A 24,398-nucleotide genomic window follows, 5' to 3' on the forward strand; every position below is an offset into this window, starting at 1 on the left:
CTGCGGTCGACTACGTGGGAGTCCAGCGACATAGCCATTACGCTAACTGCTGGTTCCCTCATTGTAGCATAGTTTTTGAGAAAGCTAGTGTAGCACATAATACCAATAAACATTTACAAAACAAATTATTGTAATTTCAGAAATTCTGTATTTTTTTACTTACTAATGTTCATAGCTGTTTACTAGTTTAAGGTAAATCTTGCTGAGGTTATCTGGAATTGCTTTGGTCTGCATAGTGTTAATTATATAATATAAAATATTATTCTTTTTTAAAAAAAGAATTATTTTATCTAACTTTATTTATTTATGTTTAATATGACCAGAGAAGGACAGAGTGAGAGAGAAAAAGTGAGAAAGCAAGCCGCCAGGTCTTGAATCACGGTCAGCCATGTGGGGAGTCCAGTGCCCTTCACCACCACGCCACCTGCCAGCCCCATATGAATATACAATATTGTTCTTATAAGGAGATCTTTTACCTACTTCTGAAATTAACTTTTTATACCCTATGTTTAGAATTAAGCTGAATATATAAAAGAAGAGTTCAATGGTTTTAGAAACATTGGCTTTACAACATTCTAAGATATAACAAATTGAATTCTGTACTTAATTTTTATTGAACTAGTAACTCTCATTGTAATTGTAATAGCAACTGTCTGTCTGTGTTGGTTATATCTACCTACCAACCTAGATATGTATTTCCTGTTATTACTAGGAAGTCTCTCATTTACTTTCCTCATAGAGAATGTGTTTGATATTTGTTTCTTTTGCTCATACTTTATATAGGTTGGACGTATTTTTGGATATTTTCCAAAGGATTTAGTTAAGGTAGTCCATGAATATACTAAAGAAGAGCTACAAGTTCCGGCAGATGTAAGTTGTGGATTTCTTTGTTGTTCTTTGTTGTTCTCAGTTATAAATTGACATATAACTATATCAGCCATATTGAGTTAACTATTTCTGTAAGCTTTTCAATATCTTTAGGTTGAAGGAAAGAAAAAGTTAGCATTGTTTATCAGATTTTAATTTGGGATCAGAGTACCTTTAGTTAAAAAAAAAAAAAAAGAAAAAATTGGGACCAGCAGTTAACGTAATGGCTATGTCGCTGAACTCCCACGTGGCTGACTACGGTTTGAGTCCCAGACCTGGTGGCTTAAACTCACGCCGGGCGCGTGTGCGTCTGTGCTCAAGATCCCAAGAGGAGAATGGAGGAGAAGGGATTGTGGCGTGGTCATCCCCCCTGGGGGATGATTTCTCGCTTTCTATCTCTCTGTTTCTCTCTGTCTTTCTGGCGAGCACATTCACCCTGTAGTAAAAACCTCTCAAAAGAAAAAAAAGACCCTATAGCAAAAAACCTCTCCAAAAAAAAAAAAAAAAGAAAGAAAAAATGAAAGGGAACTATATGCCATAATCTGATTAGATTATCAAAATTATCTAAGTGTATTGAAGCAGATATTCTTATGTAAATCATATTCAGTATCATCATATTTCATTATTCAATAGCATTATAGTTAGTTACAATAGGGAATTCAATATCATTATGTTTAATTATTAACTATGTAAGAGGTAAATAATTTCATTTTACAAGCCAAAGGAGAAGGTGTCCCAATTTGAGAACTACTCATTGAGTAGCTATTAGGTATGTTAAGTATGTAGATATCAGATTAAATTAATCAAAACTCAAATTATTGGAACCAGCAGATGGCATAATGGTTACATCACTAGACTCCCATGTAATTGGCTGCAGTTCGAGTCCCAGACCTGGTAGCTTAAAGCTCACTCCAGGCCAGTGTGTGTGTATTCCAAAATCCCAAGAGGAGAATGGAGGAGAAGGGATTGTGGCATGGCCATCCCCCTGGGGGTGGGGGTGGGGGTGTGATTTCTCACTTTCTCTCTCTCTGTCTCTCTGGCAAGTGCTTGTGCCCTGTGGCAAAAATCTCTCTCTTAAAAAACAAAAACCCCTCAAAATATTTAGTGGGCCAGAAAGACAAACTTATAAGGATTCTCTTATATTGATTCTTTAGTGATTAAAGGGATTATAGTTATGTTACAAGTTTGGAAAAGGGAACTTGAGAGTTTGGGGCATGGCTCCACCTCAATCTGGAAGGCCCTGACTGCACATTCTATAAAGCACTCATCTGTGGTGCACAGACTTCAGATGGTTTTGTGACTAAAGGATTTTGCATTCTGGATTCCTTATTCCAGCTGGTTATTTATGGATTTTTACGTTTTGCAGTAATTGCTGCCCACCTTCATTCAAAAGTCTTTGAAGCTCCTGCAGCATGTGCAAACTGCAGAGCCAGGGCAATTTCTAGATGAGACAGGCAGATTGGATGAAGTCACAGAGCTATTGCTAAGCTTAAAATTTGTTGGTAATCTTGGGGGCCATAAAATCAGCCCTGTTGCCTGTTTGCATCACTGCTGATGACCAGAAAGCCTGTGATCTAAGTGTGAGACAGCAGTTCATTGGTCACAGAGACCTCACCTGTTGGGATTCTGCCTTTCTTATTGTACCTCCCACTGCATGCTACCCGTGTTATTAAGAAAATGATTCAGAATTGCCTGTGGTGGAAGGAGGAAAACATTCAGCCTTATTGCACTAGACAGGTCTCCCTGAAATAGTGTGCAAGTGTAGTTGGAGAAAAAGATTATCCTTGTGAGTTTTTGAACTTCTCCCTTAGCTGATGGCTCCTTGTATGTCAATTCACTTAATAAGTGAAGGAAAGAAAGACTAAAGGTTTACAGGTAGCCCTGAATGCAGGTCTTAGGGACTGCTGAGAGCTCTGATTTAGAGTAAGGTACAAACTTTACTGAGTCTGGTTTTCAAGTTTTCTTGTAATAATAGTAAAGTGGAGAGGTCTCCTTGACATCGTTCTTTCTCCCTTTACATTTTTACTTCCATGAACTTGTGTCTCAGTAAGACCCGTCTTAAACTGATTTATCTTTCCTAATCCAAAGAAAATGTGAGCCAACATCCCATGTTGACTTAGAGCTTGACAGTCTGCCTGTTTCTAACTGGTAGAACAGAGAAGTATAGTGGAGAGAGTACAGAGAAGCTGGATGGGCTTCTAGCTTCTCCTGGACAGAGGATTAGAACGTGAATTCCCAGAACATCAGACATGGATTTTTTTTTTCTATTTTATTTTATAATTTCTTATTTACTTTAAATTCTTGTCCATTATTGTAGGGTATAATATGGACTTTCAAGGTATACATGCAATGTGTGATGATCAAATCAAGAATAATAACTATATTCATTGTTTTTCATCCAAGAATACCACATTATGATGTGTATTGCTAATTTTTGTTCTACTAGTTTTCCTTCCTTCCTTCCTTCCTTCCTTTCTTTCTTTCTTTATAGACATTGGAAAGTATAGGATCCAATGAATTCCATGCTACTTTTTTCTACCTGCGCTCAAAACGAATTGAGAAACCTGGGAGTCAAGCAGATGGAGACCAAAATGTCACCATTATTTACTGATTAAGTTTTTTTTTTTTTTTAAGAATATGACCAAAGTGTGCAGAAATGAAGCGCCTTCTGACTTTACAGTCTAGAGCAAGACAGACTTAGTCAGTCATAGACAGAGCTAGCCCCTAGGGACCTCCCCAGGGGATACTATCCCTGTATAACTGATAGCATGGAGGAGCAGAATGTGCTTGCTTTCTTTTTTTAGAGAAAGGTTTTTTTGCTATAGGGTGTATCTGCTCGCTGGAGAGACAGAGAGAAATACAGACACAGAAAATGAGAAATCACCTCCCCACAGGGGATGGCCATGCTGTAATCCCTTCTCCTCTGTTCTCTGCTTGAGATTTTGGGCACGTATGCACACACACACCTGGCATGTGTTTTAAACCTCTGAGTCTGGGACTTGAACCACAGTTGACTACATGGGAGTCCAGTGACGTAGCCATTACGCCATCTGCTAGTCTCCGCAATGTGTTTTCTTGTCCCAACAGAAAAGGGATGTTGCTGAGCAAACTCACTCACAAGATGTGAGTCTTTCTTCCTCTGGGGAAGTGAGACGAAGGGAAGCCAGGGTGGGAAAATTGGGTTCTGGTCTCCTTTTTCCCACTGTGCCAGATGGGCACAAAAGCCCAAACATGAATTAGGTATCTGTCTTTAGCATGGATAAGCATTTGCTCTTCTGACATTTGGTTGGTGACACACTAATGTTTTTCTTTCCCTTACAGGAGACAGATTTTGTTTGTTTTGATGGGGGAAGAGATGATTTTGATAACTATAATGTAGAAGAACTTTTAGGGTTTTTGGAATTGTACAATTCTGCCACTGGAGATTTGGAGAAATCTCTAGAAAAGACTTCTCAGCACGTGGAAAAACCTCCCGAAAAATCTAAGGAAAGTGAGCCTGAGCCTGAACCTGAGCCTGAGCCTGAGCCTGAGCCTGAGCCTGAACCTGAGCCAGAGCCTGAACCAGAAGAAGCCATCTCAGAGGAGAGTGAAAGTACATTCTCAGAAAACACTAAGGATCACGAGGAACAATTGACTGCTCAGAAGAACCAAATCCATGCAAACAGTCAAACAGAAAATACTCAGGGCAAACAGTCTTCATTTGAACCTTTTGAAGAAATGCTGCAGGATAATTTCAAAGTGCCGGAAAGTGAAAACAATAAAACTGGCAATAGTTCTTTGGTCTCACGTGAGCAGGAGATCAACGCTTACACACTTTTGAAAAAAGAAATGACTCTGGACTTAAAAACCAAATTTGGTTCAACTGCCGATGCACTTGTCTCTGATGATGAAACAACCAGGCTTGTTACTTCTTTAGAAGATGATTTTGATGAGGACTTAGAAACTGAGTATTATGCAATTGATAAGGAAGAAGAGGAGGATAAGGAAAACTTGGATGAACTACCATTATTAACCTTTATAGATGGAGAAGGACCAGAAACTCCAGCAAGTGCTAGAGCTGAGAAATATTCAACAGAGAAGGAGCAGAATCCAAATGAAGAGAGTAAGGTTGAAGTAACTCTGCCCCCTGGCCTCAAAAATGATGATAAAAATATATTAACAACCTGGGGGGATACGATCTTTTCTATTGTCACAGGAGGTGAAGATAAAACAGGGATGATGGATTTTGAGAATTCTAATTCAGAAGAAGAGAAGGAAGAGGATGATACCTTAATCCCAGAGAGCAAACAGGGGAAACCATGGCCAAAATCAGATTATGCTGACCCAGAAAATGCAAAAGATGATCTTTCAGTTGTAGACATCCCTAAAATAAATAATGACCCAGAAATGGACATGGAAGTTCACATTATAGGAAAAGGGAGGGAAGTTCAGAAATCAAAGAGGGATCTGGTGCCAGAGGAGGCGGAATCAGAGAAGCAAGAAGGGATTGCTAGGCACAGTTACAGCAGTGACTTCAGCCCTTTGCTTGCTGCTGAGCAAGGTAAAGACACCTTACTTGTAGCCTTGGATGACAAAGATGACGTTGAAGGAGCAGCTGTTCTTATTTCTAAAGAAATGTTTCACAAAGAAAAGCCTCGAGAGCAGATTTTGGATAGTGACTCAGGGAGTGAATCAGTTCGTAAAGCTGTGGAGAATCAAATACATGAAGAAAAGATTAAACAGGAGTCCTTAGAAACTGCCCCACTCCTGGGAGACAATCAGCATAATACATCTGAAGACAGCATGGAGGAGGTAGATGTTTCTGTCGGTGGGCCCAAACCACATATGCTTTCAGGGGACCATCAACATGAAGAACTTAAGGGGAAACACGTTCTTAAAACCCAGGGTCAATCTAGATTCTCCTCTCCAGATGGAATTGGTCTGCCAAGAGAGCTGGAAGAAGAGGTTCCCGTCCTGGGAGGAAATCTCTCCTGGCAACAAGAAAGAGATGTGGCTCCTGCAGCTAATGAGCAAGTGAATGAGAAGATCAGGCTTTCTGAGAACGAGGTCAAAGAGGAGTCCTTAGACACAAAGTTGGTTCATCACAAGGCAATGCAGAGCTCACAGGAAATGGAAAAACTAGATCAAACTGATAGCTCTGAAGGACCAGATTTCCATGCTGAAAAGCCAGATGTGGAAGAGGACGATTATCCTCCTGAAGAACTACTGGAGGATGAAAATGCTGTAAGTGCAAAACAGCAAAAAGAAAAAATCCCTGGGATTCAGGACAGGTGGTTAGATGTTACTCTACAAGTCCCTGAGAGACCAATTTTAGGAGCCTTAAATCCTAATAAAGACACTGAAGAAAACAAACAAGACACTAGTATGATTTCGGAGATAGAAAAAAAAAGTGAAACTGCTGTCAAAGGGGTAGACACAAAAGGCAGGGAACCAGGCAGTATGGTAGTGGAAAAAGAGCGGAGCCCTCTGCTAGATAAGATGGCCCAGAGACCAGCTGATAGCGAATTTCCTGGCAAGAAAAATCCTCAGACTCCAGAGTTAGATGAAGTGTTTCAGAACAAAGATTCTGATTATCTGAAAAAAGCCAGTCTTGAGGAGCATGTGAAGACCTCAGGGCTTGCAGAGAAGCCTGTGGGAGAAGAACTCTCAAAAGACAACCATGAGAATACAAAGAAATTCCTGGACACAGAGAGCCAGGTATCCACTTCTGAAGAACTGGAGGATGACCTGTTCCACTGGCCTCCACATCCCAGTGGAGAGCCAGAGCACAGGGAGGACTTGCCTATCATAAGCAGCTTCTTCAAAGAAGAGCAGTCTTGGCAGCGGTTCCAGAAGTACTTTGATGTGCATGAGCTGGAAGCCATGCTACAAGAAATGTCACTCAAGCTGAAGTCAGCACAGCAGGAGAGCCTGCCCTATAATGTGGAAAAGGTCCTAGATAAAGTCTTCCGTGCTTCTGAGTCACACATTCTGAGTGTAGCCGAGAAAATGCTCGATACGCGTGTGACTAAAAATAGAGATCTGGGAATAAAGGAAGATAATATATTTGAAGAGGCCGCAGTGCTAGATGACATTCAAGACCTGATCTATTTTGTCAGGTACAAGCACTCCACAGTGGAGACTGCCCCGCTGGTAATGGCACCACCTCTAGAGGAAAGCTGGGGTGGAACAGCCGAAGGTAAAGTACCTGCCTGTGGCCTCGTAGAGCTGGGATTAGGTGGGGGGCCGTGGGGAGGTCTCACTGAAGTGCCACATTCTTAGTTGTAAAGCTCTGTTTACAGTTTCTAGTGTGCTTAAAGGAGAGGGATAATATAATAGAAGGAGGCCCACATGTTCCTCTCTCCTTGCCTTCTTCCTTTCTTTTAAAGAATTATTTATTTATTTATCATTACTATTTTTAAAAATTTGACCAGAAAGAAAGTGAGAAAACAAGGCACCAGGTCCAGGACTTGAACCATGCTCTGCTATGTAGGAGTCCAGCTCCCTAACCACCATGCTACCTGCTGGCCCCCTGACTTTCTTTTAAGCTACAACATGGAGAAGGATTTCTTACTCTATTTTCTCTTAGGACAGTTGAGACTGGTTGGCATTTTCAAGGAGAAACTTGATTTAAAAAAAAAAAGTTAAAGCAAAATATGAGGAAGAAGAAAAGGTTGGGCAAAGTAGGCCTATTAACAAGTACAGATTTCATGTAAAATTATGAAAGGGTTTTACTGACAATTTCTAATTGTAAGGTAACCACTCCCTAAATGAAGATTGACTGGCATGACTTGCAAATTAATGTCTTGTCTGAGTCTCTTCATTTCCCCAACTTTAAAATTTTGTGGATGGCATGTTTTTTCCTGCCTTTTGGGAGCAGTCACTTAGTCCAGCTAACTCTCATGGGCCCTTGGGTTCTTGCATTTGGATTGATCAAGGATGGATGCAGGATGACAAGCCTTCTAACACAGCCCTTGACACATAAAATGTGTTCAGTAAAGATTGATTGAATTGACCCTGATCCTAACTCCTGACCTAAGTGTTCTGATTTCTAGTTTTATGTTCTATTCTCTATACTCCTGCTTTTCTAACAAAACTATTCAAACTGTGGGTAAATTCTAGAGTACTGGAGGACATAAAGCCACAGGAATATGTATCTCCCCAGAGTGCCAATTTTTCCTAGGGCCTGGGAAAGAAGAACAATTTTGCATTTAATCAAAGTAGATGTATTTTGGACAGGAATGCAAAATTCAAATGAACTTTCAGGCTAAAATATGAGACTGCAAAAAACTTCATCTTTGCTGTGAATTATATTGGACTGTTCCCGGAGTTTCTTTCTTTTTTTTCTTTTTTTTTTTTTGAGAGGTTTTTGCTATAGGGCACATGCGCTCACCAGAAAGACAGAGAGACAAAAAGTAAGAAATCACCCTCTTGGAGGATGGCCATGCTGCAATCCCTTCTCCTCCATTCTCCTCTCGGGATCTTGGGCACGCACACACATGTGCCCAGTGTGAGTTTAAACCACCAGGTTGTGGTCGACTACATGGGAGTCCAACGACATAGCCATTATGCCAATTGCTGGTCCCATGTTCCCTAAGTATATTTGGGAATGAGTTGGGTTCACTCTTTTTGCAAGTATTTGAGGGGCCGGCAGGTGGTGTGGTAAAGCTGCTGGACTCCAATATGGTCAACCATGGCTCAAGTCCTGGACTTGGTGGCTTGCTTTCTCACACTCCCTTTCTCTCTGTCACTCTCTGGTTAAAATGGAAGAATAATAATAAATAAAATAAAAAACAAATACATCTTTAAAGGAGAAAAGAAAGTATTTGAAAGGCGCTTCAGCAAAACTGCCTTTGCGTGGAGTGCCCTTCTTTGTGCTGGCTTTGAGATAAGCGTGTTTGTGTATGAAAGAGTTCATGTTATTTCTGTGAAGAACAGGCATTTCACATTTCTATTCTTTTTTTTTTTTTTTTTTTTTTTCCTGTTTAAGAGCATATCCGCTCATCAGAGAGAGACGGAGAAAGGGAGAGAGAAAGGGAGAGGGAGAAAGCACCTTCCAATGGGGTCTGGTCATACCATAATCCCTTCTTCTCCATCTGTCCACCTTATCAGGACTTTGGCGCCCACATGCACATTTGTTCTCCAGGCTTATTTATTTTTTAGAATTATTTTATGTAACTTTATTTATTTTTTATTTATGTTAATTGGATCAAAGAGGGACAGAATGAGAGAAAGTAAGAAAGCAACCCTCCAGGTCTGGAACCAGAATGGTGGTTAGCCATGTGGGAGTCCAGCGCCCTTAACCACCATGCCACCTGCCAGCCCCTCTCCTGGCTTATTTTTTATCTGCCAGGGCTGGGACTAAAACTGTGCAATTGACTATATAACACTCAGCTCCCTTGACCACTAGGCCACAGGGCAGGTGCCACGTTTCTGTTCTTGATTGGAATCCTTCTTTAGCACACTTATTTGTTCGGGCATATGAGTTTGCCAAGGGAACTTAAGTTATTGAAATCCTTACCATAAATTAAAGGGCTTCAAAAAGCTCATGGAAAACGTGTATTATGAAAAGTATGCGTAGATTTTTTTTTTTTTTTAACTCATGGGAAAAGTGTATTTTGAAAAATATGCGTATATTTTTTTTTTTTTTTTTAATGTTTGCACCAAAAGGAGACCAGCAGTTAGCTTAATGGCTATGTTGCTGGACTCCCATGTAGTCAACACAGTTCCAGTTCCGGACCTGGCGGCTTAAACTCATGCTGGGTGCGTGTGTGTGCGTGCCTAAGATCCTGAGAGGAGAATGGAGGAGAAGGGATTGTGGCATGGCCATTCCCCCTGGGGGGTGATTTCTCACTTTCTGTCTCTCTGTCTCTCTCTGCCTTTCTGGCGAGCACATGCACCCTATAGCAAAAACCTCCAAAAAAAGAAAAAAAATGTTTGTACCAAAATAAATTCCTACTTTAATTCCATTTTTCCAAAAACCTTTTGAAATACTCTTATATATTTATTTATGAAATACTTTTGAAATACAGGCTTTTTGTGAATTTATTGCTCTTCTATTAAGTGGGATGAAAGAAACCAATACTTTGATTTCCCTGTCTAGCTGTACCCACAGGCTGCCAGGACATGGAGGACAGTGTTGGTCAGTGGGATTAGAGCAGCTTGTGGTGCCATCAAGCTGAGCTCACCCAATGTATTTCTCCTCCCCTGTAGAGGTGCAGCCACCACAGGAAGATCATTTCCCACCAGAGAGTACTGAAGATCCTGATCCTCAGGTTCCTGAAAATTTCAGCCCCTTGGATCAGCCCATCACTAGGGACATGGTCACCTTGGAAGTGTCACAGAAGCCGAATACTGAGAAGGACTTAGACCCAGGTAAAGCTTGCTAGTTTTTCTCTACAAAATAGAGGGGTATCATAAAGAAGACCTTCCAGGAGAGTAGTTATCAGAAGTAGGCTATGGGGAGTATAATACAGATATGTACAAGGGGACTTCAAAAAGTTCCCTGGAACATGGAATTGAAGTATGAGTTTGTTTTGGTGCCAGGGGGAAAAAAAAAAAGGAAATCCATGCATAGGTTTTTTATAATATGCATTTTTCATGAACTTTTTGAAGATTCCTCATATGAGCTTAAAAAAAAAGATCGAGAAAGAAAAGTAGGAGTTAAGACAGATGGAGCTCAGTGGTAGAAAGGAAGTCAGAAACTGTTAACTAGCCTACAAATAAGTGTCTAGCTCTCACTAGCACGTGTAAATAATTTTAATCTAAAATATTATTCTTAAAAAGCCTTATGCTCAAAAACAGTAGCTTTTAACCAGACTGACAGCCTCAGGAACTCTGGGGGTGGGGACCAGTAGTCTGTGCTTAATAGGCCCTTCAGGGTGTCTAATGTGGTACATGGTAGAGTTTGAGGCACCACTGCTGCAGTATCTTCACCATTTCTTCCTTTTCCCTTCAATATGAAACAATGTAACACAGATTTTTATTTATTTATTTATTTATTGGCTTCTTGAACTCACAAAGAAAACTTTTAAAAATACAATGAAGGCCTCTGGGTATCTTCATACTTGGAGGCAGTAGGAAGCTCTACAGAAGATTGTGGTGTGTAATAGTCCAGGGTACTTGTGCTTCATCACAATGCATAGTAAACAAGGATCTGGTGGGAGATGAGAAAATTGTTGAACAATTTGAAGAACAAACAAACTGCAATGGTGATATCAACCGCTTTCTCATCTTTGTGTTGCTCACTCTCATTTTACCACTTCAGAAGAATAGCTGATTGAATTATTTTGCCTATCTAATGTGGTGACATGATGGTATCATTTTGTGTGTATGTGTGTTTTAGATTTTTGCCATAGGGCATGTATGCCTGCCAGAGAAAGACAGAGAGAGAGAGTGTGAGATCTCACCCCGGGCAGATGGCCATGCCACAATCTCTTCTCTATTCTCCTCTTGACATTTTTATAATATGCATTTTTCATGAACTTTTTGAAGATTCCTCATATGAGCTTAAAAAAAAAGATCGAGAAAGAAAAGTAGGAGTTAAGACAGATGGAGCTCAGTGGTAGAAAGGAAGTCAGAAACTGTTAACTAGCCTACAAATAAGTGTCTAGCTCTCACTAGCACGTGTAAATAATTTTAATCTAAAATATTATTCTTAAAAAGCCTTATGCTCAAAAACAGTAGCTTTTAACCAGACTGACAGCCTCAGGAACTCTGGGGGTGGGGACCAGTAGTCTGTGCTTAATAGGCCCTTCAGGGTGTCTAATGTGGTACATGGTAGAGTTTGAGGCACCACTGCTGCAGTATCTTCACCATTTCTTCCTTTTCCCTTCAATATGAAACAATGTAACACAGATTTTTATTTATTTATTTATTTATTGGCTTCTTGAACTCACAAAGAAAACTTTTAAAAATACAATGAAGGCCTCTGGGTATCTTCATACTTGGAGGCAGTAGGAAGCTCTACAGAAGATTGTGGTGTGTAATAGTCCAGGGTACTTGTGCTTCATCACAATGCATAGTAAACAAGGATCTGGTGGGAGATGAGAAAATTGTTGAACAATTTGAAGAACAAACAAACTGCAATGGTGATATCAACCGCTTTCTCATCTTTGTGTTGCTCACTCTCATTTTACCACTTCAGAAGAATAGCTGATTGAATTATTTTGCCTATCTAATGTGGTGACATGATGGTATCATTTTGTGTGTATGTGTGTTTTAGATTTTTGCCATAGGGCATGTATGCCTGCCAGAGAAAGACAGGATGTGACTGTGCCACATCCCTTCTCCAATCTCCTCTCAGGACCCTGGGTGTACACACACACACACACACACACACACACACACGTAGTGTGTCCCTCAAGCTGCCGAACTACAGAGTCGGCCATGTGGGATCCAGCAACTTAAACATCATGCCACCTGCTAGCCCTACTGTTTTTTGTGTTTTTAATTTTTTTAAATTTATTTAATTCTTTGCCAGAGGATGCACTGCTCACAAGAGAAAGAGAGAGAGGAGAGAAAGAGAGACAAGTCCCCTCCTAATGGGGCATGGTCATGCTTCAGCCCCCTTCACTATACCTCCTTCCTGGTCAAGATTCTGGGCACGTGTGGACTTGCATCAGGCAGGCTTCTGAAACCACAAGGGCCAGAACTTGAACCGTGGTCAGCCGTATGGGTCTTTCTTCCTTAACAATTTGAGTTACCTGGCGGTCCTATTTTTTTGTGTTTTTAGAGGTTCTAGGCTATGAGCATAGGCATAGTGTTACTTTGTAACGTTGTGGAGCTTGCGGGCACTGTGCTGACAACATCCCCTAAGTAGAAGTCACAGCAGGGACAGGAATTCAGCTGATTTTTTTTTTTTTTTGAGAGATTTTTACTGTAGGGCGCATGTTCTTGCCAGACAGACAGAGAGAGACATAGAGACAGAAAACGAGAAATCACCCCCCAGGGGGGGATGGTCACGCCGCAATCCCTTCTCCTCCATTCTCCTTTCGGGATCTTGGGCACGCACGCACACGCGCCCGGCGTGAGTTTTAAGCCACCGGGTCCGGGACATGAACCGCGGTCGACTACGTGGGAGTCCAGCGACATAGCCATTATGCTAACAGCTGATTTGAGAAGGAATGACTTATGGATCAGAGGGCTCTCATGATCCAGAGGACATTACATTCAGATGTAATGCTTTCTACTTCTAAACTGTCTTTATTTTTTCTAAATTGTCTTTAACTCAGAAACCTTCTGCTTATTCAAGATGAGTTATGCATCATTAAGACTTGTTACTCTCTTGTCCCCAAACTTTCAGAATTGGGGTAAAATCCTGTTTATAGAATTGAGAAAATTTGGGGGCCAGCAGTTGGCGTAATGGCTATGTCACTGGACTCCCATGTAGTCGACCACAGTTCGAGTCCCGGACCCAGTGGCTTAAATAACGCTGGGCACATGTGCGTGCATGCCCAAGATCCTGAGAGAATGGAGAAGAGATTGCGGCATGGCCATCCCCCCTGGGGAGTGATTTCTCACTTTTTGTCTCTCTGTCTCTCTCTGTCTTTCTGCAAGCGCACACGCCCTAGAGTGAAAACCTCTCAAAAAAAAAAAAAAGAATTGAGAACATTTTTTCCCCCTCTCCTTTAAGTTCTTCTGTATAATGTTATTAACAATCTTTTCAGGCAAATCTTCCCAAATGTGACTTTATACATCTCAGGCACTGGGATGCTGACCTGATTGGGAAAGCTTCACCAGAGATCAAGTTTACTAGATCAATAGTGAATAGACTTGTAAGGTTTCACTGACTGCATGTTGGACTCCTAGCTGTTTGTAAAATATGCCCCAGACTCATATAACTCCTACTGAAATCCCCTCATTCCTAGCTCCTTGAAGGGAAATCCCTTCAGGTATAACTGGAATCGTATTTCTTGCACAGAGCCTCCAGGCCAGTTCCCTACCCTATAAACCATGCCCTTCAGTCTCTCTTGTCATTTACCATATTTTCTTTATGTAGCTGTTATTCATCCATTTAGTAAACAATTATTTATGTATTTTTTAAAGAATTAGTATTTATTTAACTTTATTTGTTTTTGTATCTTTTAATTTGACTAGAGAGAGACAGAGAGATAGAAGAGGAAAGTGAGAAAGCAAACTGCCAGGTCTGGGACCCAAACCGTGGTTGGCCATGTGGGAGTCCAGTGCCTTAACCACCATGCTACCTGCTGGCCCCAGTAAACAATTACTGAACACTGCCATGTGTCAGAGGCTGTGGTAAACATTGGTACACTCTATCTGCAGATATGCAAACCAAGACTCACAGCTTTTCTGCAATTGTTTTCCTGAAGTTTTTAATACAATGTTCTACTAGCACTAAGTAAATATTTGTTGAATGTGACTGTATCTATACGGAGAAGGTACAAAATTCTGTTTTCCTTAGTGCCCATGAATAAATGTCGTTCTGATACAGTTGCAGTGCCAGGGAGGTAAGGGACGGGGCTCATGGGATAGAGTAGGTTTTTTTTTTTTTGAGAGGTTTTTGCTATAGGGCACGTGCGCTCGCCAGACAGACAGAAAGAGACAAAGAGACGGAAAGCGAGAAATCACCCCCCAGGGGGGATGGTCACACCGCAGTCCCTTCTCCTCCATTCTCCTCTCGGAATCTTGGGCATGCACGCGCCCGCTTCCTGCGTGAGTTTTAAGCCACCGGGTCTGGGACGTGAACTGCGGTTGACTATGTGGGAGTCCAGCGACATAGCCATTATGCTAACCGTTGGTTCCCAAGGGATAGAGTAGGTTTGAAGTGTACTTTTTTCCTAATTTTCCAGAGGGTCCATGTGCTTGCCAGAGACAGAGAGAAAAAGAGAAAGTAAGAACGCATCCCCCATTGGGCATGGTCATGCTGTAATCCCTTTTTCATTTCTCCTTCCTTTTGAAGTTCTGGGCACACATGCACATGTGCCCAACTTGTTTCTCAAACCTCCAAATCTGGTGCTTGAACCATGCAGAAGACCATGTAGGATCCAGCTGTCTTAATCACCAGACCACTGACTGGCCCAATGGTATATTAATTTTATAATTGAAGGGTGTGATGGCTTTCATTGGAATTGAGGCTTATTCCTGTAGGTAATGGTCTTTAGGGGAACCATATTTTCCAAGCACAGTGGTTAATATTCAGTGGATACTCAGTAAATGTATAAAATGAAAAGAAACAATTTTTATTCTAAATCATAAATATCTACTCAACTTTAGGACTCATTACAACAGAAGGCTTTGATGGTGATGGTGTTGATGCAAAAAAGCAACCAGAGACAAATGCAGAAGAGCCAGGAAGTGTTACACCTTTGGAAAATATAGTTCTTCTAATATATTCCTTCGTGTTTTATTTAACTAAGACGGTAAGTTTGACACACATAATTTCTTCAGCTAGAATGTTGATTATTATGATTTTTAAGTTGATATTGAACATGAGAAGAAAATGTCCTTATAAAAATCATTCCCAGTCCTTTGAAGATAGCATCTAGAATGAACTACAGGTGTATGGCTTTAATGAGTTCTTAGTTCGCCCCATGCTCCAAGGATGCGCTGCCTGGCAGGGTTGGGCATTTGCACACCTACAACATTCTTCCCCTCAGGACCTCTCAGCCTAGCAGGAGGTTAAAGACGTTCCCTAGAAGTAGAATGTGATCTAGGCAGAAATAACTATTTACCTGATGGTTACATAGTCTATTGAATAAATTGGTTTGTGTTGGTGGGAGGATAATAGATTAGGTCAGCAATTAGCTGAGACTTGCTTTTAAGTAGAGTTAAAGGGCAAATGAGAGTTTGCTGTATAGTTATTGTTGAGTAGAAGGAATGAGGTGAGGGGAGGGAATGAAGGCATCGTGTAGTCAGATGGTGGAGGCACGAAGACTAAGTTATGTGAGGAAGCCTGGCAAGCGTGAGTAGGTAGTGGTGTTAAAGTGTAGTTAGAAGGAGGTGGTCTGGGACCAGCAGGTGGTGTAAGGGCTGTGTCGCTGGACTCCCATGTAGTCGACTGTGGTTCGAGTACCAGACCTGGTGGCTTAAACTCACACCGGGTGCGTGTGCCTGCGTGCCCAAGATCATCCAAGAGGAGAATGGAGGAGAAGGGATTGCAGTGTGGCCATCCCCCCTGGGGGTTGATTTCTCACTTTCTGTCTCTATGGCTTTCTGGGGAGCACAAGCGCCCTATAGTGAAAACCTCTCAAAAAAAATTTTTTTTTAAAAAAAAGGAGGTGGTCTGTTGGAGGGAGGCAGGCACAAAGGAAAGGCAGTCAGTCCCATACCAGGTGAGTGGGATTAGACTGCTAATGGTGGGGAGCCTTTGACGGTTTTAGGCAGTAAAGGGCTGGTCAGTTCTGTATCTTAGAGTTATTTATGGTAGAATATTCATTCAGATTGATCTCTAGGTTAGTTCTGTATCTTAGAGTTATTTATGGTAGAATATTCATTCAGATTGATCTCTAAAGAGTCAGGATCCAAATGAGGGATTTCATGTGTCTCGAAGTTTACCTAAACATTTTGGGGCATAGCTCCCCCTTGTGGTATTTATTGAGATTGGACGCTTTTCTTGGGAACTTGTAGGAATCCACTGGCTTTCCAAAATTGGAAGTGAAGGGCTTTTGTCTTCATCAAGAGTAATTTCCATATTTCAAGATTTGTGTAGGAAAGAAGGTTCTTATTGTTGTTCTATAAAACACATGGGTTTTTAAGTCAGGATGATATGGTTTCAGTATTCTAAAGCTGTTGTTTGGAAGTTTGAACTTGGAACTGAGCTTCCTCATCTGAAAAATATAGTTAATACCTACTCTAATTGTTGTAAGAATTAAATGATTTAATAATGTACAGTGTCGGGTTCAGTGCCTGGCATTTTTAGGGTCTCATCCCCCTCCTGATTCTCATTTGGATGGTCAGAGGGCAAAGCAGAGAGGTTGAATACCTGGGGGATTCAGGAGAAAGGCCACCAGGATGGAAAGGTGGAGGAAAACCACCATATTTCCATTTTCCTTATGGTCATCTGTGGTCGTGATAGCCATCTGGGTGAAGGTGTGCATGACCTGTGCAGTTAGAATAATGAAATTTTCAGCGACAAAGGCAGCCTCGTAATTCCGAATTTAATTATCAAAATGAATCATTATCACTTTGAAAAGTTTAATAGCCTCCAGGTGGGAGAAGCTTTGTATTGGTTGTATTTCAAGGTATGCACAAATCCCTGTTTTTTAGGCCTAAGTTGGGGGACACAGTGGTGTAGGACTCTGCCTGTGAATGGGGTAGGACAGGGAAAGACACAGACATGAATGACTGGAAAGAAGTACTCCATGTTACTAGTGCTGGCTTGAAAAGGATGGTCAGCAAAGCATTTTGATGGCCCCAAAGGTACAGGACATAGTGTAGGAATAAAAGATTCTAAAACATATAAAGCATGATTCTGATTTTTGAAAAACTTAAGACAAAAACGCATTGATTATTTGGGGAAGTGGAGAATATATGAACTAGTTTATGTGACATGTTGAGTCTTATAGGTAATTATTGGATAGGACTGGGGAGAAGTGGGGTGCTGATTTGACTGGAGTAACTGCACCAGAGGTTAGATTAATCATTCAATAGATGATCAATAATGGAATCTTAGAATTGGAAGAGGTCTTAGAAGGCGGCTAGTCCCATTATCACTAGTCACAGTAGTGTCCTCTGTTACAGTCCTGATGAGTAGTTACGAGGCCTGCGTATCAACAAGTCTTAGCATGAATCATCTACCTTACAAGGCTGTATGTTCCTCTTCAGCTAACTCATTCTTATAGATTTTTTAAAAATATATTTTTAATAGTATATATGACATATGCTCAGAGAGAGAGAGAAAAAGAGAGAGAGAAACTACCCACTCACCCCCTGCCAGGGAATGGCCATGCCACAATCTCTTTCTTCCATTCTCCTCTTAGGATCTTGGGCATGCAGACCATATTGCATGCCTGGCATGTTTTCAAGCCAGTAGATACAGAACTCGAACCACAGGGTCGGGCATGTGGGATCCAACGCCTTAACCGCCATTCCACCTGCTGGCCCATTCATTCTTATATTGACTCCAAATTTTGCTTCGAATGATTTCTTCTATAGAGTCTAATTTCTTCTCTACATAATAATCCTTTAAATATTTGAAATTATACCTCTACTATTATTTTATTTTAGCATTGTATTATGGTAATTTTCAAAGAAACAGAGGCAGACAGAATAATAAAATGAACTTATGGGTCCATCGCCCTGCTTAACAACAATTCTTTGATATCATCCTTAATATCCTTAATGTTTGACTTGTTCGAAAATCCCTTTCCCTTCTCTTTAAAATTGTTCTTGTTCAAACTTTAAATTACATGTAGTAAATATGCCCATTGTAGGGATACAATTCAGTGAGTTTTAGCAAATGTACACAGCCATGTAAAAACAACCATAGTAAGAGACCAGCAGGTGGCATAGTGAGTAGGATACTGGACTCCCACATGATTGACTGTGGTGCAAGTCCTGGACTTGGTGGCTTGAAACTCACATCAGATGCATGTATGAGTGTGCCCAAAATCCAGAGAGGAGAAAGAAGGAGAAGAGATTGTGGCATGGTCATCCCCCCGGGAGGTGATTTCTCACTTTCTGTCTCTGTTTCTCCGGCAAGCTCATGTGCCCTATAGCAAAAAAATCTCTAAACAAACTAACTAAAAAACAACCATAATAAAGATATCAAATGTTTCTTTCATTCAGAACTGTTTCTTAGGAACTATCTCAGTATATCCCCCTCACCATCTACTCCAGGCAATCCCTGATAACATTTTTTTTTTTTTTGAATCGTAGGTTAGTTTTTCTTATTATGAGATTTCAAGTGTGTTTGATGCTATAAAGGAATTCATACTAGGAGTGAAATTGTCACATGATATAACAAATGTGTTTTATCTTACTGCCAGGCAATACTCCTCAATGACCATCATTGTCTACTTCCACCATTCATGACACCTCCAGTTGACCATGTCTCCTCTAGCACTTAGTGTTATAAGTCTTACATTTTACCATTCTCCTGGTCATGGCTTTCTGATTTTAATTGTATTTCCTGGTGACTAATGATATTAAGCACTTTCACATGCTTACGGGCTATACTTTTTTATGCCAAGTCACTGTGGCTAGCTGGATTATGAATATCTCCTCCCCTTGTGTCAACTCAGAATTGTTTGGCTTACAGTTCTTTTCTTCTTTCAGTTACTCTTTGCCATCCTTAGAGACTTACTATACATAGGTACTGCTTCGAAATTCAGCCTCTAACTGAGGCATTATTCAGGCATATTTCAGTCATGTCCATTTCCCTGAACTCTGATCTTCACTTCTTCAGAGATATTGGTATAATCTGCTTGGGTTCCCCTTCCCTGCACTGAGGTCTAGAAAGTGCCTCCAGCTAGATATCTGGGTAATCATGGGGCTCACCTGTTTCCCTTCTCTCAAGGGTCAGTTGTGTGCTGCCTCTTGTTCCCTACCTGAAAAACCGTTTTTTTCACATACGGTCATACGTTTTATGATGGGGATATGTTCTGAGAAGTGTGTTGTGTGATTTCATCACTGTGCAGACATTCTAAGAGCGTACTGACACGTACCTTGATAATCTAGGCTACTAAATACGTAGGCTAGACGGGATAGCCTATTGCTCCTAGACTTCAAACCTATACAATATGTTACTGTGCTGAATACCATGGGCAATTGTAACCCATTGGTAAGAATTCATGCATCTTAATACAGAAAAAGTACAGTGAAAATACAGTGTAAAAGATTTTTTTTAAAAAATAGGGACCAGCAGTTGGGATAATGGCTATGTCACTGGACTCCCATGTAGTTGACCGCGGTTTGAGTCCCAGACCCAGTGGCTTAAACTCACACCAGGTGTGTGTGCATGTGGTGCCCAAGATCCGGAGAAGAGAATGGAGGAGAAGGGATTGCAGCGGGGCCATCCCCCCTGGGGGGTGATTTCTGGCTTTCTGTCTCCCAGCAAAACCTCTCAAAAAAAAAAAAAGATTTAAACAAATAAGTACACCTGTATAAGGCATTTCATATGAATGGAGCTTGCAGGATTGGAAGTTTGTTCTGGGTGAATCAGTGAGTGACTCTGAAGGCCTAGGACTTACTGTACATTACTATAGACTTTATAGATACCGTAGGCTTAGGCTATATGAAGTTCGTTTCTTCCTTCCCTCCTTCCTTTCTGCAGTAATTGCCAGAGGGCACATATGCTCACCAGAGAACACAAAGCGGGTAGAGGGGGAGAAAGCACCCCCTGTAGGGCATGGTCACACTGCAATTCCGTCTCCATCTCACTCTCTCCTGAGGATGTTGAGAACGCATGCATGTGCACCTTGTGTGTCCTTCAGGCCACTGGGTCTGGGGCTTGGATGGTGCAGTTGGTCTTGTGGGATCTAGCCACCCCAATCACTATGTCACTAGCTAGCTCTAAACTGTGTATTTTAAATATACATAATCTACTGCATGTCAATTTTACACCATAGCCGTTTATCCACTCTTTTTTAAAAAAATGTATTCTGAGGGTCAGCCTAGTAGTTAAGGAAGTTGGATCCCATATGGTCCAACCACATGGTTCAAGTCTAATTGGGGGCTTGAAAAACAGCTGAGCTTGCAGGGCCTGTGTGCATCTATGCCTAAAATCTGGAAAGGAGGGAGAGGGAATGTAGTGTGACTATTCTTTTTTTCTTTTTTTAAGAGTTATTTTTATTTAATTTCACTTATTCATTCATTTTATTTTTTAATTTGAGTAGAGAGAGACACATGGAGGTAAAGGGAGTGAGAAAGCAAGCCTCCAGGTCCGGTACTTGAATGGTGGTCAGCCATGTGGGAGTGTCCAGCACCTTAACCACCATGCCACCTGCTGGTTCCCAGTGTGACCATTCTTTATCAGGGTGTTTTCTCCCTGTACCTTTCTCTCTGTCTCTGGTGATACACGTACTCTCTGGAATTATTATTATTATTATTTTTTTAATTTTGGAAATGGGATCAGCAGTTAGCATAATGGCTATGTCACTGGACTCCCATGTAGTCGACTGTGGTTCGAGTCCTGGCCCAGTGGATTGAACTCATGCCGGGCATGTGTGCGTTTGTGTGTGTGTGTACCCAAGATCCCAAGAGAAGAATGGAGAAGAAAGGACTGCAGCATGGCCACCCTTTAGGGGGGTGATTTCTCACTTTCTGTCTCTGTCTTTCTCTGTCTTTCTGGCGAGCATGCGCTCTACAGCAAAAACCTCTCCAGAAAAAAAAAATTTTAAAAATATTCTGGAAGCCATACCTTAGTAGTATATAGAAATAGTCTTTTTTTTTTTTTTTTCAGCTTCATACTGTACTTTGGTTTATTCAGCAACTCTTTTGATGGATATTTTGGTTGTTTCCAGTCTTTTGCTTATGAATAATGCTAGAATAGCATAGTTTTGTGCATAAATCTTTTTGATATTTGTTGTTGGAAGCCTAGTCTTTTTTAAGTTATATCTTTAGAATGTTTTCTGGTGAACAATAGGGATAGTTGAATCAGTAGGCAAATACACAAGTAATTTTGGGAGAATTTGATGACAAATTCTCATTAATAGGGGCAGTATTATTTTGTGTAATGATCAGTAAAGGATTAAGAGTGCCTGTTTCCCCCACCTCCCTCCAACAGAGTATGTTGTCAAATGTTTATATCTTATCTATATAATTGAGAAATGGTATTACAGGTTTAATTTGTATTTTTTAATTATAAGGAGGCAGAACATGTTTCCATATGTTTGTAAGTGATTTGCATTTATTTCCTGAGGTTATTTTTTTTTTCATTTCTTCACACCTCCCACCCCTTTTTGAATAGGTTTACTGGCCATTCCTTTCTCTATTTGTAAAGTTCTTTATATTTCAGGAATGTTAATCCTTCACCTATAATATGTTACAAATATTTTTCCTCAGGTCATTGTCAAACTGATTAGTTTGCTCCTTTTTTTTTTTTTGGCAGGACTGGGCAGGTTTTGCTTTTTTTTTTTTTTTTTTTTGGCAGGACTGGGCAGGGTTTGAATTTTTTTTTTTTTTTGGCAGGACTGGGCAGGGTTTGAATTTTTTTTTTTTTTTGGCAGGACTGGGCAGGGTTTGAATTTTTTTTTTTTTTTGGCAGGACTGGGCAGGGTTTGAATTTTTTTTTTTTTTTGGCAGGACTGGGCAGGGTTTGAATTTTTTTTTTTTTTTGGCAGGACTGGGCAGGGTTTGAATTTTTTTTTTTTTTTGGCAGGACTGGGCAGGGTTTGAATTTTTTTTTTTTTTTGGCAGGACTGGGCAGGGTTTGAATTTTTTTTTTTTTTTGGCAGGACTGGGCAGGGTTTGAATTTTTTTTTTTTTTTGGCAGGACTGGGCAGGGTTTGAATTTTTTTTTTTTTTTGGCAGGACTGGGCAGGGTTTGAATTTTTTTTTTTTTTTGGCAGGACTGGGCAGGGTTTGAATTTTTTTTTTTTTTTGGCAGGACTGGGCAGGGTTTGAATTTTTTTTTTTTTTTGGCAGGACTGGGCAGGGTTTGAATTTTTTTTTTTTTTTGGCAGGACTGGGCAGGGTTTGAATTTTTTTTTTTTTTTTTTTTTGTGATCATATTTACAAATCTCTTACCTTTTTGCTCCTGGCTATTAAAACATAATCTGGAAGTTTTGCCCATATAATACATAGAAAAATTCACCCCATTAAAAAAAAATACTTGTCATTTTTTACATTTGGTCTTCTGACTAGTAAGGAATTTATCCTTGTGAACAATGAAAAGGATCCGATTTTGATCAATTCCATGTGTTAGATATGTCAACAGTATTTAAGTTGTTTTTTCCCCTAGCTGACTTGTACCTGAATGTGCAGTGCATTTGGGTCTCTTCTGGATTTTCTGTTCTGCCTGGTGGCCTCTCAGTATTCTTAGACTAGTGCCATACTGTTTAAATTGCAGAGCACTCCTCTCTCATTGCACCCTCCTTTGCGTTTCTTTTTTAGGGTTTTCCTACATGTTCTTGACTGCTATTTTGAATTCAACTCAAAGATACACTTAAAGATCTGTTGTACAAATATCATTCCCCCCTCCCCCAGGTTTAATATTTCCGATTTTTTCAACTTTTAGAACCTCATCTCCAGACTCTTGAGTACCCTAGTAATCTAAACCGTGAGATCTGGAACTGAACCTGTCGGCATCAATATAATGACAGGATTCCCTAGGCTAAGGCTTCTTCACCGTAGGCATGGGGTGATAATGGCATGATTCCTTAGGATAAAGCTTTTTAAAGCAAGAAAGTGACAGGGTGAACACGTGTATACCAGGAAGCCGACTGGAGTGGGCAGGGGAGGGCGGCCCCGGCTGAGCTGAGTCCCACCGAAGCAGGGGGAGAGGCGTGCCCTCTACAATCTGGACATTTAGAGCAGGTGGGTGGTGTCTCAGCACTGGGCAGGCCTGAGAGGTGTGCTTTCTCCTTTCCTCCAGTCACCCCCCGCCCCCAGTCCTCCTGGTAGCCTCACCACCGGACCCTCGGAATCGCAGGTTCTCTTCCAGGCCCTGCTGCAGGAGAACCTCTTTCACCCCGCCGCCCTTCACTTGGTTCCTCCCGCTCGGCTCTTCTCCCTCGCCCGGCTGGACAGTTGGTTCCTCCCTGGCCCCGCCCACCGGGGCCCCGCCTCCGCGGGCTCGCTGACGTCGACGCTGGCGCCGCGTCTGATGACGTGTACTGGGAGCGCAGAGCGGAAAGTGCTAGCGGTTGGGGAAGGCGAAGTTCGCTCCTAGTACCCGCCTCCTGCGCCGGGCACTTCCCGAAGGAGGAAGCGGCGAAAGTGAAGGGGGTCCTGTGCGGTTCCGCAAGGAAGCGTCGCCTCCGCTCAGCTGTCAGTGCGCAATGGACTCAGTACCTGCCACTGTACCCTCTGTCACCGCTTCCCCGGGAGACGCGGAGCTTCTGGGCCCCCTGTCGGTGCTCTACGCAGCCCTCATAGCCGAGCTGCTGGAGGTGATGGTCCCCGTTCCCAGGGAGGGAGCCCAGCTGTGGCAAGGACGTGGATAGATTCTGAGCGGAGTGGGTGCACTGACCGGGCAGAGGAAAAATGGCGAGTGTTAGGCCCAGGGCAGCAGGACGTTGCTGCGCTGTTTAGGGAGGCCACTGAGAATGTACTTGATCAATATTGGGCACTTTTCGAGGTGACAGGCACCGAAATACATTCTGGTATGCCGTCAGGATCAAAATAGAAAGCATGTCTCTATGGGTCTTTTCTCTAACAGCAATGTTGGGGGATGGGGCCAGTAGGGTAGTCAATGCGTGGACTTATAGATGGCAATGGAAACGATCTGGCAGGTATGTTAACTGCCTTCAAGGAAATCATTTAGAATTAAGGCATTGGAAGAACAGTTTACCTAGACCAGTTAACAGGAGTGTGTCAACTTCCTCAGCATTTGTCTTGGTCTAAGAGTAGGACAGAATAAAGATTTAAATTCTTAGGGGAGTTACACATTATTGTGCTGTCATCATCATACTGGTTTCTTTTACAGCCAT

At 41.5% G+C, this 24,398-nt stretch overlaps 1 protein-coding gene across 6 annotated transcripts in view; it reads left to right on the forward strand.

Annotated features, from left to right (window-relative positions):
• The window catches only part of MIA3 (MIA SH3 domain ER export factor 3), a 55,799-nt gene that overhangs the window by 5,213 nt on the left and 26,188 nt on the right, over positions 1–24,398 (forward strand). For 4 of the 6 annotated variants that reach the window (XM_014584892.2, XM_014584894.2, XM_027768966.1 and 1 more), the window contains exons 3-6: positions 784–870; positions 4,189–7,045; positions 10,060–10,221; positions 15,082–15,227. In XM_014584892.2, the coding sequence (XP_014440378.1) occupies positions 784–870; positions 4,189–7,045; positions 10,060–10,221; positions 15,082–15,227 (3,252 nt within the window). Of the gene's footprint in view, positions 1–783; positions 871–4,188; positions 7,046–10,059; positions 10,222–15,081; positions 15,228–23,588; positions 23,859–24,398 lie in introns of those variants that run through there. The other 2 variants (XM_027768968.1, XM_014584895.2) reach the window with 1 other exon arrangement.

This window comes from Tupaia chinensis, unplaced genomic scaffold (genome assembly GCF_000334495.1).
Source record: "Tupaia chinensis unplaced genomic scaffold, TupChi_1.0 Scaffold148108_1, whole genome shotgun sequence".
NCBI classification, from domain to species: Eukaryota; Metazoa; Chordata; class Mammalia; order Scandentia; family Tupaiidae; genus Tupaia; species Tupaia belangeri.